The sequence below is a fragment of the Ruditapes philippinarum genome, unplaced genomic scaffold, assembly GCF_026571515.1.
Source record: "Ruditapes philippinarum isolate M1 unplaced genomic scaffold, ASM2657151v2 ctg597_1_1_1_1, whole genome shotgun sequence".
Taxonomy (NCBI): Eukaryota; Metazoa; Mollusca; class Bivalvia; order Venerida; family Veneridae; genus Ruditapes; species Ruditapes philippinarum.
This window is the reverse complement of record NW_026861555.1, coordinates 63,174-82,376: the sequence shown is the minus strand read 5'-3', so window position 1 is coordinate 82,376 and position 19,203 is coordinate 63,174. Positions and strand designations below refer to the sequence as shown.

The following is a 19,203-nucleotide window of genomic DNA, read 5'->3' as shown; positions in this document are numbered from 1 at the left end:
ATTAAGGGTGGGGTGTCAAGGCATATGGATTTGCCCTAATTACTGCACTAAAGTGATATGGTGATTAAATATGTTATCAATGAATAGACATATTATATTATAAAATAAGAAGCCAGGTATTACATAAACATACCCTTATAAATATTCAGAAAATTTCAAAATTCTCCACGTCTTCATATAGATTTCAATACGACCTTACAAGCCGATCTAGAGATCATGAACAAAGTGAGGACTATTCTGTAAGAAGGGATATAACATCCCATCTATCTGGAAATCATGAACAAGGGGAGGGCTGTTCTGTGAGAAGTGACATAATACAATCTATCTGGAAATCATGAACAAGGGGAGGGTTGTTCTGTTAGAATGGATATAACATCCCATCTATCTGGAAATCATGAACAAGGGGAGGGTTGTTCTGTTAGAATGGCTATCACACTACTTGAGGCTTCTTCTATGTTCTCAAACAAGGGAACACCCTCCCTATTAGCAAGATCAGACAAGTATTCCCGTCCGCGGTTGTAGTCCTTAATTGACTGCTCTGACAACTGAAATCATACAAAAATTACATATGGTCACCTTGATGCAGTAACAGGTTATATATTCAATTGTCATAGACAAATTTCATCTTGCCCAAGGATTGAACCAGCAACCACTTGATGACTTCAATCCAATTGCCTTCCTACTGAACTAAATACATGGACATCAAAAAATATCCAAACATTTAAAACGAAAGTTAAACTTTTCTTAAATAATGAAAATGATAAACAAGTGAATAATATGTTTATTAATTATTAAATTGATGTGTAACTTATGATAAGGTTTTGTAACATGTTTATGTTGTATTTGATATAGTATTAGTTTATACGTTTGTTTGTGTACAATGTACTTGTCTTATTATATCTAAAATGTGTCTTGACTGTTGAACAATTATGCAAAAAATGTCAATTATTTTAGCTTCTTAATAATCCATTTATTATTATGTAAGTTAGTGTGATAATTTTACAGTAAATGGACCCCATTGGAAATAAGCTTTTAGCTTAATGGGCAATCCTAGGGTAACATAAAACATACTAATTAATTAATCTTATAATTATTTTTGTTGCATTTATGTGTGTATTTTCATATATATGCAAGTTGATATATGTGATACTATTCTATGTGTTTATGAATATTCACTGAATAAATTGATACGATACGATCAAAGCATACATTCTTAGCCCAGGCACAATTAGACATCTGGGTAGGTAGAAACACCAAACTTTTGTGCACTAGCTGATTAGTTTCCTTACATGACACCAGTCAACATCCTATAGTATTGAGTAGTAAAAAGAAAATTATAAGAACCATTCCCTTCTTCAAAATGGTGAAAAAACCACTTATTTTAATTTGCTTCGATAAATTTTCAACTTCTTATTATATTTTATGTACTGACCTTATCTGAATCTATCACAGCTTCTTTTGGAATATTTTGAATACACAACACCATCCTGCATCCTTTACCAATATAATAACCTGCCTACAAATAATAGAAATAAATTAATGCATTTATAATAATATACCGGACTGAATGAAAATCTTATTTGTATACAAGCTTGATTCGGAAATACATAACTGACCTGACTGAATTTTGTTTGTTTGTTTGATTTGGTTTTACATCACATAGACACAGTATAGGTCATATTGGGACGTTTCCAGCTTTACTGGTGGAGGAAGACCTCGGGTGCCCTTCCATACATTATTTCAGGCATGAAGGGTTACCCGAGTAGAACCACCGACGCTGCATAAGCTAGCTGGATAGATTCCTCACATGAAAGAATCCAAAGTCCCTGTCAGGATTCGAACCCACAGTGGTGAGGGGCAAGTGGTTTGAAGTCAACGACCTAAACCACTCCGCCATGGACGCCCTTCCTGACTGAATGCAAATCTTATTTGCATACAAGCTTTATCCAGAATTACCTGACTGACATAAACTATGCATTAATAAATATGGCACTTTTAACTATATCAATGACTGGTAAGGCATAAATAAAGATTGTTTAATTTTTACTTAAGATTACTGCATGGTTAACTAGACATCATTTACATCGAGCAAAAAGGTCAACCTCATAAAAGATAAAATTAATATAAGACTTACTTCACACATTGAGCCTAGAGATCTTCTATCACTTGATATCACATAAAACAAAAGACGACAATTTTCTCTCAAAGCAACATGAATTGGAATAAGTTTTTGGTCCCAGTCGTGTACAGCAGGGTCCACAAATGATAAACCATGTTTCCTACAATATAAAAATAATTCAATTTCATTAAATATTATTAGCATGATCAGTCAGTATTTGTTACAGCATATTTTAAAAACATCTAAATACAATAAAATTTTCAGTTGTTTTTCATTACACAAAGTCTATAGATATATGTAAAGGAGAAGTAAATACTAGATTTAGTATTTTAAAAGTTTGTGGTTTAGCAGGGAGAATGTGATAGTTTTTAAGAAAATTGTTAAATTACTCAACATTACACAGGTCAAATAAGTCAATGTCATATTTGACACTGATACCATTATGAGGTTGTTAAACCATTAATTTAGACAGCTCACTTGTGACAAAAATTTATTGGTTATTTGAATGTCTGCCCTCCGAAATCTTCAAAGGGGGGAAAATAATCCTGACTGAAACCAATACCAATGTCACATTGTCTTTACACAAGCAGGACTTGAACTCTTAATCCCTTGGTAGAGAGACAGACACCATATACAATAGGTTGGGGGTCAGGTTTTACGTCACACCATCACAGTATAGGACATACAGTGACTTTCCAGCTTTGCTGGTGGGGGAAGACATCAGTTGCCCTTTTATGCATTATTTCAGGCAAGGAAACAAATCATATTCTAGTTCTGTTTAAAATATGAAAGTTAATACATGCTACAGTTTACCTGAGAGACGGTATAACAATATTGTTCCTCCATTGAATTTCTCCTGAACTGCCACCTAGGTAAACATCCCGGATTTCTTCATCTTCGTATTCCTCGACTTGTGCCTCTGGTGGGCTAAACTCTGCAACAGATAAAATAGAATCACAGTCATCTTGCAATGTTTCACGTAAAACTTTTTTTTTTTGGTTAGGTTAAATGTCACACCAAGACAGTTAATTACATTTGGCAACTTTTCAGCATTATTGGTGGAGGAAAACCTCAGGTGCCCCTCCATGCATTATTTTAGACACGACAGGCTCCCAAGTAGAACAATGTTCCGTAAGCTTACTGGATAGCTACCTCACAAGAAACAATTAAAAAATCCTGGAAAGATTCAAACCCACAGCGGTGAGGGACAAGTGGTTTGAAATCAAAGACCTTTACCACTCAACCATGGATGCATCTTATGCTAAATTCATCAAACTGACTACTGCAAAGTCATGGATTTTTTTCAAGCGATAAAACTAAGTTTACTTAGAGATTTAAAGGTTTTTACAAAAATAAATGTTTGCCAAATACCTACAACTATAAATTTTAAATTAACAAAACTGAAAATAGTTATTCCCAAATATCTAACCTTGCTCATTATACTACTCTATTTTCCGAAATTTGGCCTCGCAAAAATATCTGATTTTACAGTACTGGTTGGAGACCACCAAAACCGGACAACCACCAAACCTGGATGGCCCCGAAAATGCCTTTTTTATTTGTTCAGTGGTTTTCAGATCTCTAGCTTTAAATTTATAAAATCTGTATGGAAAAATGTTCAAAAAGTGTCTGGTTGGTGGTCCCAGACCAGTACATGAAATTCTGCTTTGAATTGGGAAATGTGCTTTTTTAAATAGGTTTATGTATTAAAGTGCAAGATTCAGGCAGGAACAAGTAAAAACACCTTAATTAGACTGTGCTTTAGTTTACTAAAGTACAGACAGGTCCGAATTTATACTGCTTGCTTTCTCAGGTCACTACAAGTTGAAGTTCACAAGTAACTCTTATCATATTCACCACATACTTGTGCCAATGTTGCTGTTGAGCATATATTTTGACGAGACGTCAATAACATTATACAAACATTATGTATTTTAGACATGCTAAATATCAGCATTACACTTGAGGCACACCAAAGAAAAATTATTCTTTTGCGCTTTAAACAGTCTTTATTTTGGATAAATAGATATATATATAATGTGATAAATAGAATATTATATTTGTGTAGGTTTAATACTGAATTTATTGAACTCATTGAATAGTAATATTTTGCTCGCCAGGGGTTTGCAGAATATAATTTTATTAAACTTGTTAAATAAATTTAGTTTTGAACCTACACGTATTCATTATCCTCTATATATATAATTCATTGTTACAAATGAGTATGTAGAAATAAAAATCAGGCCAGTGTTTCACTATTAATCCGTAAATTTAGCGTATCTTTATACGCAAATTTGGACATACGCAAACAGTAAATTTACATTAGTTGCGTTTCACTAAACAGAACATGACATTTATACCAGCAATAAGTGAGCGTAACTTTATGTTTAAACCTACCCAAATGCATAGCTAAGAAAGTTTAGTGAAACACAAATAAATACACAAGATCTGCTTACGCAAAAAGTTACATTTGAACTCAAGTTACGATAATGTAGGTACGTTAGTAAAACACACCCCAGGTTTGAATTTATGTGTGAAAAAAAAATGAATGTAAAAAAACTATTATGAAATAAATAAATTAAAATCATGTTTTCAAGTGTTCCGTATCACTAAATATTCTGAAATTTCTAAATTTCCATGATGAAGTACTTACTGGATACAAGCCATCTAAATGGTTGTAGGATATGTGTAAAAAATCTTTGAAAATAGCCTGGAGTTTCTGCCTGAAATGGTACACAAAAAATATTATAAACTTTGTGTTGAATATAATCTTGTAAAATTGGAATTCTGAATCCTAAAATTAAGACAGTTTATGTTTAGTTTTACAGCACACACAAAAATTAAGGTCTTATGGCACCAAAACAGGAAAGATGATTTGGCTAACCTCATATGTTTCAAATTTAAAGCAACAACAGGGGTCAAAACTACCTCACCTTCTGGAGCTAAGAGATGCATAGACTCCAATAATTCAAACCCACTTAGTCACCTCTTACGATCACTCAAGGATACACAATGGCTGCAATTCTGATGCCTCAATCCTTAAAGGCAACCCCTCAGCCATAAGGTGAAAAGAGCCTTAAGCAAAGTCCAATATTCTCAAATAAATCAACTCAAGCTGGTACCAGTGATAGATTTTTAGATCTTTAGACTTGTTTAATAATGGCTTTTGCACATTATACGACATATATAAGCACACTGAGAAATAACAGGGGCAAATGTGTCTGCTCCACAACACAAGGATCATGGGATCTTGCTCAAATTTCTCATAACTGTTTCCTGGTACCATATCAAAACTGGTAACTTGCAAGAAAGTCACTTGAGAGTGAGAGTGATTCAAACAAGCAATGTCGGAGGACAGTAACGCTCGACTATTCGAAAAGTTGTCACAAGTGTGTTTCATTGAGTATAATAATGCTTACCTATATGAATACATAAAATTGTCCGAAAAGGTACAAAGGCTTGTTATTAAGATGTTTTATCGAGTTAATCACTGCTTTATTATTATGAATGCATAAAATTGTTCCAAAAAAGGCACAAACCCTTCAGTAGTTATGGAGATATTTGCTTAACCAAGAATTTCTAAGTAGAAAAAGGGGCATAATTATGCAAAAAAGCAAATCAGAGTTATTGGACTTGTGCCAATCATGTAAGATAATCACAGAGAACAAGTGTGTGAAGTTTCAATCCATTCCCTTCAGTAGTTATGGAGATACCAGCTTGCACGCAAAAACTTAACCAAGAATTTCTAAGTCGAAAAAGGGGCATAATTATGCAAAAAAGCAAATCAGAGTTATGGGACTTGTGCCAATCATGTTAGATAATCACAGAGAACAAGTGTGTGAAGTTTCAATCCATTCCCTTCAGTAGTTATGGAGATACCAGCTTGCACGCAAAAACTTAACCACAGGGACGCCGACAAATGGGTGACTGCATTAGCTCGATTATTCTGCGAATAGTCGAGCTAAAAAGCATGAAAGTTTAATCACAATCCAACTATAATAGATATGCTAAAACCTTACCATAGTAATTATTATAAATGGACTCATTCATTCTGGACAAAAACCAGTCATTATTTTCATGGTAAAAAATTATAAAATAAAATACCAACTGAACAGCGGACAGTGCAGACTGTGATCAGACAGCAGAGGTTTGCCAGCTGATCTTGGTCTGCTTTGGTGGTTTGGTTCAATTAAGGTGTTGCCAGCAGGCAAAGGACTAAACTTAGGTTTTAACTCATTACCTCATGGAGCAGTACCTCTAGACGCAAAATTCATGATCACAAAATAGACAAATATCGTTTTTTCATGCATTTACATTTACAAGTGGGGCCAGTTTAAACCCCAGGGCTTTTATTTGAACAAACTTAAAAGACACCCATAAGAAGATGTTTCATGATGTTAAGTTTTTACTACACACATATAATGAAAACAATGATCTGCTTCCCCCCCCCCCCCCGGCAGGGCCAATTTTAACCAAAGGGCTTTTATTTGAACAAACTTGGTAGACACCCATAAAAGGATGTTTCATGCTAAACATCTAAGCTGTAGCTCATTGGGTTTCTTAAAAGAAGATTTTTTAAGTTTTTCCTATACACAAATAGTTAAAATCAATGACCCCCTGGGGCGGGGCCAGTTTTGACCCCAGGGCTTTTGTTTGAACAAACTTTGTAGACACTTACTAGAACATGTTTCATGCTTAATATCTAAACTCTAGCTATTTGGGTTTTTTCAAAGAAGATTTTTAGGTTTTTGCAATACACATATAAGGAAAATCAATGACCCCAGGGGCAGGGCCAATTCTGACCCAAGGGCTTTTATCTGAACAAACTTTGAAGACACTCACTAGAAGATGTTTCATGCTTAATATCTAAACTCTAGCTATTTACATTTTTTCAAAGAAGATTTTTTAAGTTTTTGCTATACACATATATAAGGAAAATCAATGACCCCTGGGGCGGGGCCAATTTTGACCCCAGGGCTTATATTTGAACAAACTTGGTAGAAACCCATTAGAACATGTTTTATGCTAAATATCTTAGCTCTAGCTTTTTGAATTCTTTAAAAGAAGATTTTTTAAGTTTTTACTATATGCATATAGGGAAAATCAATGACCCCCCGGGGAGGGGCCAATTTTGACCCCAGGGCTTTTATTTGCGCAAACTTGGTAGACACTCATTAGAAGATGTTTCATGCTAAATATCTTAGCTCTAGCTCTTTTGGTTCTTTAAAAGAAGATTTTTTAAGTTTTTACTATATGCATATACGGAAAATCAATGACCCCCTGGGGCGGGGCCAATTTTGACCCCAGGGTTTTTATTTGAACAAACTTTGTAGACACTCACTAGAAGATATCACAAGAAGCAAACTATCTGGGAGTATTTTCAAAAAATGCCTGGGGTTCAATAAATTTTAAATTCAAGAAAATTAATGATTTATTCACCTGCTGTCTATGTTCAGTTACTATTGCACAAAATTCCTCATACACAAATTCATCCTGCACTTTTCTTCGTTGTTTCAACCATTTAGTATCAAGATCTTCACCGGTGCAACTTTTATAAGCTAAACACACCTGTTAAGATTATATAAAATTTTAATTTACAATGTAGCAACTTCAAAATGAGTAATTACATTGTATATTTTGGAGTGAACACAGAAAAATGGTTGTTATACTATTTCAAAATATTTTTTCAAATGATTTACATAATATTTGCACAACATCTTATAAAATAGCATGAATCATATTCAGGGGCTAATTTATGGCCATTGACCCCTAAATATCTGAAATAGACTTGTCCATATTTCAATCTGGACAAGACCATTCATTATTTATAAGGAAAATTTCTCAATATTTACTGACTGCATAGAGAACAGTCTACAGACCATGATCAGACAACAGGGATGTGCCAGTTCAACAGGGATTTGCCAACATGATTAGACAACAGGGATGTGCCAACATGATCAGACAACAGGGATGTGCCAGTTCAACAGGGATGTGCCAACATGATCAGACAACAGGTATGTGCCAGTTCAACAGGTTTTTGCCAACATGATCAGACATCAGGGATGTGCCAGTTCAACAGGGATTTGCCAACATGATCAGACAACAGGGATGTGCCAGTTCAACAGGGATTTGCCAACATGATCAGACAACAGGGATGTGCCAGTTCAACAGGGATTTGCCAACATGATCAGACAACAGGGATGTGCCAGTTCAACAGGGATGTGCCAACATGATCAGACAACAGGGATGTGCCAGTTCAACAGGGATTTGCCAACATGATCAGACAACAGGGATGTGTCAGTTCAACAGGGATTTGCCAACATGATCAGACAACAGGTATGTGCCAGTTTAACAGGGATTTGCCAACATGATCAGACAACAGGTATGTGCCAGTTTAACAGGGATTTGCCAACATGATCAGACAACAGGTATGTGCCAGTTTAACAGGGATTTGCCAACATGATCAGAAAACAGGGATGTGCCAGTTGATCATGGTCTGATTTTATTCTAAGTACATGAGTATATTAAGTTGCTGCTAGCAGGCTAAAACTCAACTTACATCTTTACTAGTGAGGTACCCGAGATCACTGCTATCAACTGAATTAAATGCTTCCCTCAACTCCCTGAAAATATATAAATACATGTTATTTTATACCAAATTAAAACATCTCTAGTAATGTCTACATTTGTTGAGATTCCTAAAAATTCTATAACAATTCAATCACATAACAATATGAAACTGAAAATGATTCAGCTTAGGTTGTGTATCAGACAGCACAACATGTATCAATTTGCCAGAATTGCTTACTTTACTTTTACTTACTTTGACTTACCTTACATGTACCAATGGTAGAGGGAAGAATCTTTCATTAGTAGTGTGATATATCATAACTTGTGCAATTTTCTTGCATCTAGTTTATGGATGGCACCGAGTAATCGGTTAACCGAGTATTCCATCGAACGTTCGAACTTTGGTTAACAAAATTGATATTCATTTACTCGGAAAAAATATATAATTTCTATGTTTTTGTGATTTAAAAAGATTGGTGTATCCAATTAGTTCAGAAATTCAGAGTTGTACACGTATCTTCACAAATGCCTGTTAAATGCAATCAAAACATCCTTGCAGAGTTGTGAAAATGATATCATAAATTTAACAAGGCAATCAACAGTTTGACACGCGCATGGGATTGAACTCAGTCCTGTGTTGCTTACATCATTCTGCCTCTTATGATATTTAAACTAAACGTTAATTGTAAAACAGAAATTGTGTAACAGATTTTAGACAAAAATTGTTAATTATAAAAACATTAATATATGCTGTCATGATATTCTCTTATATTTTTTTGTGTATTTGCTATCTTATATCCTTTGCCACCAATAGGTCTATATTATTTCAAGAAAAAAAGGTATATAAACTGTAATACATGTTTTAAACTTTACATTGCAAAAATTATTATGTTGTAAAATATAATGCTGTTGATTTGATTTTAATTAATTATTTTATTGGTTATTCTAAGTTACCTCCCTTGCAGTCATATTTATAGTTACAAATTCATGAATTCAAATAGAAAACGAAAGTAGCATGCAGACGGTGTTGATATTGTGTGATAAAGCTTTAAAGACCATTGGAAATAATCCAAGTAACCCAGTACTCTATCGGAAAAATGACCAAGTACTCAAGTATTTTTTTGTTATTCATTGCCACCCCTAATCTAATTATATTAATATATTAATATTATTTTGTAATATACATGATATAAAACTCCTCCTACTTACAACAAAGCCCTGCCCAGTTTTAGATGACCGTGTCTAACAGGCTGAGCTCCATCTGTCAGCTTGAGATTTTGAACTTGCATTCTCTGAAACAAGATTCAAACAAAAACTTTGTATAAATTATGTACAAATTAATTCTATTTTTAGCTATGTTATAAGGTATACACCACATAAATAAATTTTTATGACATTATGGCAATTAGCTAGCTTTACTGGTCAAACATCACCAAATGTGCTTTTCAATGTATTAATCTGTATTAATCCTGGCACAGATAAATATCCTTGTATAGTTACCGAGCTGTAAGCAAGCTCGATAGCAGGGAATCCATGCAAGCAAACATACATAAATGTCTTAGCCTCATTCAACATATAACATTTTCTACAGCAATGGTTACCATTTTGACTGGGTTAGGTTTTAAGCCACATTGTTTCATAACATCTGTCATGTGTTGCAATTCTGATCAGAATTTATCACATACCTGTGCCGATTTTGCCACTTTAAAAAATGGTATTGCTTGGCCGTGCATGTATTTTTACCTGACATTATTTAAGTTATACAAACATAGTGTAAAGACCTGCTAAATATTAGCAGTGCACTATAGGCGGGTCAATGAAAAATGATTCTTTTGCGCTTTTAAAGCAGTTTTTAAGTTTATTTTGAATATGTGATAAATAGAATATTATATTTGTGTAGGTTCAATACTGAATTTATGGAACTTGTTGAATAAAATAATATTTTGCTTGCCAGAGACTTGCATAATATAATTATAATTTTATTCAACGAGTTCAATAAATTTGGTATAAAACTTACACTCATTCAATATCCTCTATATATGTCAGTGATAGGGAGGAATATCTGTCCAAAGGCATAATCTGACCCTTGACATGTCAGATATTTTTTCTTGCATATTCTAAACATTTTACCACAACTAACTAATCTTTCATGAAAATTTATGTCATTTTATCTGTAACTGTTTTCTTACAAAAGTGTATGAATTTAAATCAAAGAGTTTAACTTACATTAGACAGTATTTTCTGTGTGCATTTCAATGCTTTATGAATATCGGCAAATATTGGTACGGAGTTTCTCTCCACCAGATCTGTAAGGATTAATCTGCCCTTGACCAAGTCTAACATTTCACTGAAACGAAAATATGACTTTATAAACAAAAACCTACAAATTGATTGCTTACTGCAAAAAGGCTGAAACTTATATGACTTAAAAAAAGGAGTTACAGCTGTTTTACACGATCCCTTCTCATCTAAATCAAGTACATGTATAAAGTACTGTATCTATATTGCACCATCTTGAGTCAAAACATCACTCATCTTCATAAATCAACTTATTGTATTGTAGTAAAGTAAAATCTGTTCTTAACTAAAATGTGTCTATGCCCCAATATTCCACTATTTTTTCAGTCTATAGATATACAGAGTGACAGCAGGCCAGCATGATGAACAGACAAGGGAAAATCTATGTGCCCCCTCCCCCACCACCATTGCCCTCAGTGGGGGACATAAAACATATCTAATAAGGTATATGTAAACAAAACTTATATTCATAATTCGTTAGGTATAAATAAACAGCAAGATTTCTGTTGTTTTTGTTCTTATTTATAAAAGATGAAACATATCTATTTAAATTCTCTTATAACCATATAACCTGTCAATAAAATTTCAACTAATAACATCACACATTACAAATGAAGAGCAAATTAAACTTTAACATATAAATCTACCTGTCAGACAATTTTTCACCATCTATCACAATATTAGTGTCTTTGTATTCACACATGATGACAACTACCTGCCTCTGTGTAGCTGAAATAAATCAAATACATTTAACCACCAACAAAATAGTATTGTTTCCTAAACCCAAAACTTAAAAAATCCTGCTGAATTTTGTAAAAAAAAAACATGCCCAGTTTCTATTTTTGGGGGTTGTCCATTATCAATTTTGGGGATATCCAGTTACAAATTTAAATTTAGTCAACAACATACAGTATACAGTGTTAGTGTAGTTACAGAATGAAAGGATAAGCAGGATGGACTGATTCTTTACTGGTGGCAAAGGCTTATTACTTCCAGGAGGTTAAGGGTTCCTGTTAAATTTGTCAAAAGGTAGATTTAGAAGAAAGCTTTGATTGTAAGTGGCAGTTATCGCCAATCAGATGGCCATAATAAAATCAGGCCATGCCATTGACCCTGTCCATCTGTGTATTTCCAACAGACTTTATTGTTCAATTTTAGATTTTTGGATGAAAACCCTTCAAATAACAATACACAATCCCAGATACAGAGGAGAGCAAGTACATTATACAAAAATAGCAGTGTTTCTATTTAAGTCCACTAGAGATCTTATTTCCCAGTCTCTTTTGCATGTAAAGTAATTTAACTTTGTAGACAGTGCAACTTAAACAAAAATTTCTTCTTGCAGCAGGAACAGATCAATGTAAAGAACCATCACACTGGACCTTTGTTGTTTATTTATGACTCAATCCATAAGGCTATATTTGACTTATGTAGGAAAAGCAAAATTAAAATGGTGACAACAAGATTAAAAATCAACAGCTTTACCACTGGTCCACTGTGTTCCTTTGTATATAAATAACCCTTACCATGCTAAATATCGAAAGTTGGCTTTTCCATTTTTTAATCTGGACATAACCATTCATCATTTTGGTAGGAAAAATTTCAAACTATATGCTGACTAAATAGCAAACTGTGCAGACCATGTTCAGTATTGGCACAAATAAGCTGGCTTTTAATGCATTTATTTCAGGTCGCCCCCAGAAAGCCCATATGGGCGACCGTACACTCAAGTCGGGCAATCCTAGAGCGTCCCACGGAGATTTTTCCGTCGATTTTTTTTCCAGCTTTATTGGTGGAGGAAGAACCCAGGTGCCCCTTCGGGCATTATTTCAGGCACCTGGGTAGAACCACCGACCTTCCGTAAGCCAGCTGGATGGCTTCCTCACATGAAAGATTTCAACCCGAGTGAGGATCGAACCTACAGCGGTGAGGGACCTGTGATCTCAAGTCAGCGACCTTAACCACTCGGCCACGGAGGCCCCTAGGGTTAGAACTGTACAATAAGGGTAATAAATACCTACCAACTAGATAGGCCACCTCTATCATGGAAGATATAGCTCTTGTTTTACTGTCTATCACAAAGAAAAGAACATCTGCTGTCTGTAAAACATGTAAATATTAATCAATCATTATAGAAAAATATTTAGGCCACAAATAACAAATTTATCAATAAATTTCTGAAATGTTTTAACATCTGAAATTCTTCTCTTATTTCATGGAAAATGCAAATGTATAAAGTTTACTTAAGGAAAGAAAGGATTGCATTAAAATTCATAAAAGTAATAAGTAAAATATTATTATTGAACTTCCCATTAAAACACATAATTACATTACTCACCTGTTTAGCTTGAGCCTCTAACTCCATGAGTTCTGGTTTCCAGTGCTGCACCTGCTGCAAATTCAAAACAAAAATTCACAGTACTTGACAGTAAGAAAAGAAAACTCTGTAAATAGGTAACCAAAAGTTATGGGACATGTGTCCATCATGTAAGATAATCACAGAGGATAAGTGTGTAAAGTTTCAGCCCATTCCCTGCAGTAGCTTTGTATATTCAAATTTGCAAGCAAAAACTTAACCAAAATGTAACAGCCACGCAGACACTTAATTGTGCAGTAGCATGAATCCCTATTCTATAAATAGCCACACTAAAACCAAACACTTTGTCCACTACTACTATTACTTTTGTAACTTTGTCAAGATTGAGAAATCAATTTTTGATATAAGTTATTTGTTTTGTTCTTTTTTTTCTTCTTAAATTTTGAATATTTTTTTTCTTCTTAATTTAAAAATAAAAATTAATTACAGGATTGTAAAAGGTAATTCCATGATCCTTGAAATATGGTATAGCAATTTCAGATCTCCATCTTGTAGGGTTGCAGGAGCCGCCCAGAAAAACTGGAAAAAAAAAATTAAATTAACAGATAAAATTCGATGAACTTTCATCTTACATATTTTAAGATCATATGTTTTCATTCTTCAAGAAAAAAGAAGAAGAAAGAAAAGAAATAGGATAAGATCTGGTCATTTGTTTATTGAAGAAAAGAAACAACGTTAACAAGGATCAATTGTTTAATCATTAAAGGGTATAAAGCTATATGTTATGTAATATCTTTATAAAATATATCAACAGTGAAATTATATTGCTTCCATAATCTTATGGTCGGTTCTCAAAAGAGTTGTAACATAAAATGCCTCTGTTATAATTTGTGACATAATAAAATGTTCTAAAACAAAATATTATTCTGTTATTTTAAGCTTAGTTTTATCCGTTTAACAATAATTTCATCCATGCGCCATTTGCTTTTATGGCAATTTACTACAATTATTCATTTCATGAAAGCATTTTGCAAGTATTCTTTTTTTTTTTTATAAAAATTTAAACAATAATTTTTGCAGCAGATATATAGCTTTATGCACTTTTAACAATATTGAGAAAATAATTTCAGACAATATAATACATCTATGAAATATCAGGATCTTTACTCATAAATGCATTCATGTTAATTTAATAAAACATATTGTATATTAAAACAAAGAAGATAAACCTTAGTATAACTGTAACTTAAGCAAAATATATACAAAATTGGATCTATCTGAATCATGCACAAACTTTCACTAATGCTATCAACAATATCAAATATAACTTAAAACTTAAAACAAGTTTTAAGGTGTCCTTTCAAAGTAAATATTATTTACTGATTAAAGTAGTTTCTGAATCAGGAAGAACTGATAACTTAAAAATTAAAATTTTCAAATGTTTTAATATGCAATCACTTTGATAAAGGTCTGCAGCAAATATTCTGCCCCTCACCCAAAAAAAAGCACATTTAAGCATCAAATTCCTTTTCCCTTTTGAATGCCTAGATTTTAAGTCTTTCAGACACTGTAAAGGTCATTGAAAAGCTTTCTAGATTGGTACCCAAATGCCTCGTCATCTAATTAGTGACGCGCATGAATGGATTTACGTGTTTCCCACTGTCCAGGATGTAAGAGGTAAGTCTTTTGATGTAATTTACCCCTTCAAGCATGTCACTACACTTAGCAAACTATTACATGCTCTGTTGCTTTTTTTATATCCAAAATTATTTCAGAAACACTTTCAACCATTTTATTTTTTGTTAAGCTTTATTACAATTACAAAAAAAGACAAAAACCAAACAACTTTCCTTCCTTTTTCAATCTAATACTGATCAAATGTAAGCTACAACCAAACATGAGTGGCGGCATGGTCGAGTGGTTAACACGTCGGACTAGTAATCTAAGCATTGCTAACCGCATGGGTTCAAACCCTGTCAGGGAGCAAGCCGTTGTTTCCTTGAGCAAGAAACTTTACATTCATTGCTTAGTATTGGTTGGTTCCAGGAACGGGTTCGAGAGTGTTTCAATATGCTAATAGCTTCCAACACAATCAAACTAATATAAATTTGTATAAACTAAACTAAATAATATGGGTAAACGTCCTTTACAAGGTGGCATCAGGGTTAAAGCACCACCAACCTTACATAAGCCATCTGGATATAGAATCCTATGTACAAAGCAAAATTTGAACTTTAAGAAAGACCAGATTGACGTATATGACATTTTCATGACTGCATATGACTTCAGGCAAATAAAAGTACATGTACACCTAGAGTTTTTTTTAAGTTTACTAAAAACATTTTTAAAAGGTAAAAAGCCATTTATATTCTTATGTGTACAATTATTTTATTATTTTTATTTCCTAGTTATAATCCACATTAGTACTCAAAAGAAGACAGAAAGAAAAAAAACAACATGTTTTTGTCATAAAATTATAAAGATAATAATCATAAAACCTCCTGTTTTAATATACAAGTTACATGTATTTCCCATGTTATAAAATAGTGAAAATGTAATGATTATTAATTGTAATAATTACAAGATAAAATCTTTTTGAATAAAAAAGGGTGTGGCATTACAGGATAGCAATGTGGTGTTGGGGAGGCATAAAAGTGCATAAAGCAAAAATACAAAATAAGCTCCCTTCTAATCAACAGCATCCTTTTTTCCAGTAAAGCACAATATTTAAACTAATCTTTCCAGTTAAATACTGTAGTAGGCAAAATGAGGGCTAATATGTGTAATATCAAAATTCCAAACCTTAAAAGTTTTGATCATAAAAGAGATTATGTAATTAAATTGAGCAAATCAAAGTTATAAATAAATAAGAATATTCTTGACTAATTGACCTGGAACTTTTGAAACACAGCAATATCAAATTCCAATAAACTTTAGAAAAAATATATATTAACTATAACCTTGAACTTTGACCTTGAACTTTTTCAGGTAAAGGTTTACATAGTAAAATGGTCATCTACTATCTATAGGAAATAAAATTGCATGCTCTTGGGTAACAGAGAATAGGGGTCTGATTACTAAAAAACGGATTTCTGGCTAATTTCACTTTTGTTTAAGCTGGAAAATGTGTCTATGAGCCTCAGGTCAGACTGTACAGATATGCAAGTATCTATCTGGGTGCAAGACCTGGTATAATCTTTATTGCAGCCAGCTTTTAAAGTTTCAACAGTAACGATACTAATCTAGAACTGATAAGCTTTAACATTTTAACTTTTACCAACAGCTGATGCAATGCTACTGATGTGCCTTTTTTTCGTATCCAGAAAACGAGAAAAATCCTTATTATCAACAAAAGCATAAAGCAAGCTTAGAAAACACAACACCTACAACAAGAAAAAAAAATAAAAGTGAAAAATATCTACGTATTGCAGATTGACTGTGATACACAAAAAACTACAATACATTTGAGCTGCGTCACGACAAAACCAACGTAATGCGTTTGCGACCAACATGGATCAAGACCAGCCTTCGCATCCGTGCAGTCTGATCAGGATCCATGCTGTTTGCTTACAAACCCTATTACAAGTAGAGAAACTGATAACGAACAGCATGGATCCTGATCAGACTGCGCGGATGCGCAGGCTGGTCTGGATCCATGCTGGTCGCAAATGCATTATGTTGGTTTTGTCATGACGCGGCTCATTTATTGTGACGATACCTTGAAAGTGTGCAAGACTCTCTGAAAGGTAAATAAAGGAGAGAAATACACAATATACATGTAGATAGCCCAATTAATGGTTCACAACTATATAAATAATATAAAAATGTTTGCTTCTTGCATTCACTCGCTGATATCTTTCTTGTCTTACTTTAAGTCGAATGATTTTGAATGTAATGGTAGCTTTATGTAACAGTCTCTTGAACAAAAAAAATCCTTGAAATTTCTGACCAGTTAAAACTGTTCATTGAGTTGTTTTTTTTCCCACTAAAAACATGTATGCAAATATGTAATAATATGATTACATGTAAAGAATTCAGTTATTCTGCAGCTGAAAGAGAGAAACAAACATTTTTTTCTTCTTCAGGGTTAATAGAACAAAAAAAACAAAAATACCCGTATACCTGATTCAGTCATGTTACAAAAATACAGTAAAAATTTGTGACGGAACTGTACCACACTTAAAATCTAAAGATCCATCCAAAAAACCACACCACACCTATATACCATGTAAAACTCTGGTAGGAAATCAATGCATGTGCACAGATGATGCTCAAAGTTGTTATAATTTAATATTCTGCAGAGATGTTGAAATAATAATTATCTGTCTTTCAAGATTTTTTTTCCTCTCAAAAATCAATGACAGAAACACAGAAATTTTTAACTTTCACAGGTTTTTTGCAGTTTGGTGTACCAATTCCCTTATTTTCAGATCTCAAAGTCAAATGTTAAGGTTATTGTAAGTCCCTTATTATATAGAGTTTTTCTGATCTAATGTTTACGTTTTTTGCCCTCCAATTAATATGCAAGTATAAAACTGCCGTAAAAATTTAATCAGCTTTAAATACATGTGAAAGCTTTTATCAAAATTTGGAGATGTGTGAATTTAAAGCAGATAAAATCCAAAAGTAATGATTACACAAAATTTGTCCTGAAAGGAAATTTATGATTTCACAGCATGTATCATATACAGAACTAGTCACAATTTGAGTTTCAAGTGAATACCTTAATAAGTTATATAGTAAATACTTAATAAGTTGCTGTCTGGACAAAAAATTAAGCATGAAAAATTATGAAGGGTAGAGTTATCATTCTTGTGCACTGCACACCTCCTGAGTGAGATCTATCCACCTATGAACTTTTAAGTTGAGATAAGCTCCGGACAAAAAGTATGAAAAATAACAAAGGGCAATAACTCAAAAATTATAAAAGGTAGAAATATCATTCTTGTGCACAGCATTCCTTCTCAATAAGATCTATCTACCTATGAAGTTCAATGTTGACATCTCAAAGAATTTTTGAGATATGCTCCACTCAGGTGAAAGATTAAGTATGAAAAATAACAAAGTATCATCACTCAAAAATTACGAAGGGAAGAGTTATCACCCTTGTGCACTGCACACCTCCTGAGTAAGATCTATCCACCTATGAAGTTTCATGTTGATATCTCAAAGGCTTTTTGAGTTTGCTCTGGACAAAAATTAAGTTTGAAAAATATCAAAGGGCAATAACTGAAAAATTATGAGTTATCATTTTATACACTGCACTCCACCTCAATAAGATCTATCCACCTATGAAGTTTCAAGTTGATACCTCAAATACTTTTTGAGATATGCTCCGGACAAAACTGTGGGATGGAAGGACAGATGGCAGAGACTATTTCTACATCCCCCACCGCCTTTCGGCAGAGGATAATAAAACCAGGAAATTATTAGAATTAACTACTGCAATTATGGGAATTAACTAAGGAAATTAAGGGAATTAACCAGGAAATTATGGGAAACAACTAGGAAATTATAGGAATTAACTAGGATATTTAAATTCTATTTAACTATGAAATTATGGGAATTACCTATTAAATTATAGGAATCAACCAGGAAATACTGAAATTAATGAGAAAAGAATGGGAATTAACTAGAAAAATATAGAAATTAACTGTAAAATTATGGGAATTTACTTGGAAATTATCAGAATAATTTAGGAAATTATGGGAATTGACTGGAAAAGTAAACTAGAAAATTATGGGAATTAACTAAAAAAAAAATATGGGAATTACATGTAACTAGAAAAATTATCTGAATTAACTAAGGGAAATTATTGGAAACAACAAGGGAATTTACCAGGAAATAAACAGAATTAACGACAGAGTTAAAAGAATTAAAAAGAAAATGACTGGAATAA

At 33.1% G+C, this 19,203-nt stretch overlaps 1 protein-coding gene across 2 annotated transcripts in view; it reads right to left on the bottom strand.

Annotated features, from left to right (window-relative positions):
• Positions 1 to 19,203, bottom strand: part of LOC132716070 (uncharacterized) — a 30,194-nt gene continuing 10,991 nt past the window's right edge. Inside the window, exons 6-18 of one of the 2 annotated variants that reach the window (XM_060699225.1) lie at positions 13,792 to 13,883; positions 13,326 to 13,379; positions 13,009 to 13,087; positions 11,635 to 11,716; positions 10,916 to 11,036; positions 9,899 to 9,981; positions 8,679 to 8,742; positions 7,559 to 7,687; positions 4,773 to 4,842; positions 2,933 to 3,053; positions 2,135 to 2,279; positions 1,433 to 1,516; positions 1 to 545 (exon numbers count right to left, since the gene is read on the bottom strand). In XM_060699225.1, coding sequence (XP_060555208.1) covers positions 393 to 545; positions 1,433 to 1,516; positions 2,135 to 2,279; positions 2,933 to 3,053; positions 4,773 to 4,842; positions 7,559 to 7,687; positions 8,679 to 8,742; positions 9,899 to 9,981; positions 10,916 to 11,036; positions 11,635 to 11,716; positions 13,009 to 13,087; positions 13,326 to 13,379; positions 13,792 to 13,883 — 1,277 coding nt within the window. In that variant the 3' untranslated portion in view covers positions 1 to 392. The remainder of the gene's footprint in view (positions 546 to 1,432; positions 1,517 to 2,134; positions 2,280 to 2,932; positions 3,054 to 4,772; positions 4,843 to 7,558; positions 7,688 to 8,678; positions 8,743 to 9,898; positions 9,982 to 10,915; positions 11,037 to 11,634; positions 11,717 to 13,008; positions 13,088 to 13,325; positions 13,380 to 13,791; positions 13,884 to 19,203) is intronic. The other variant, XM_060699226.1, reaches the window with a different exon arrangement.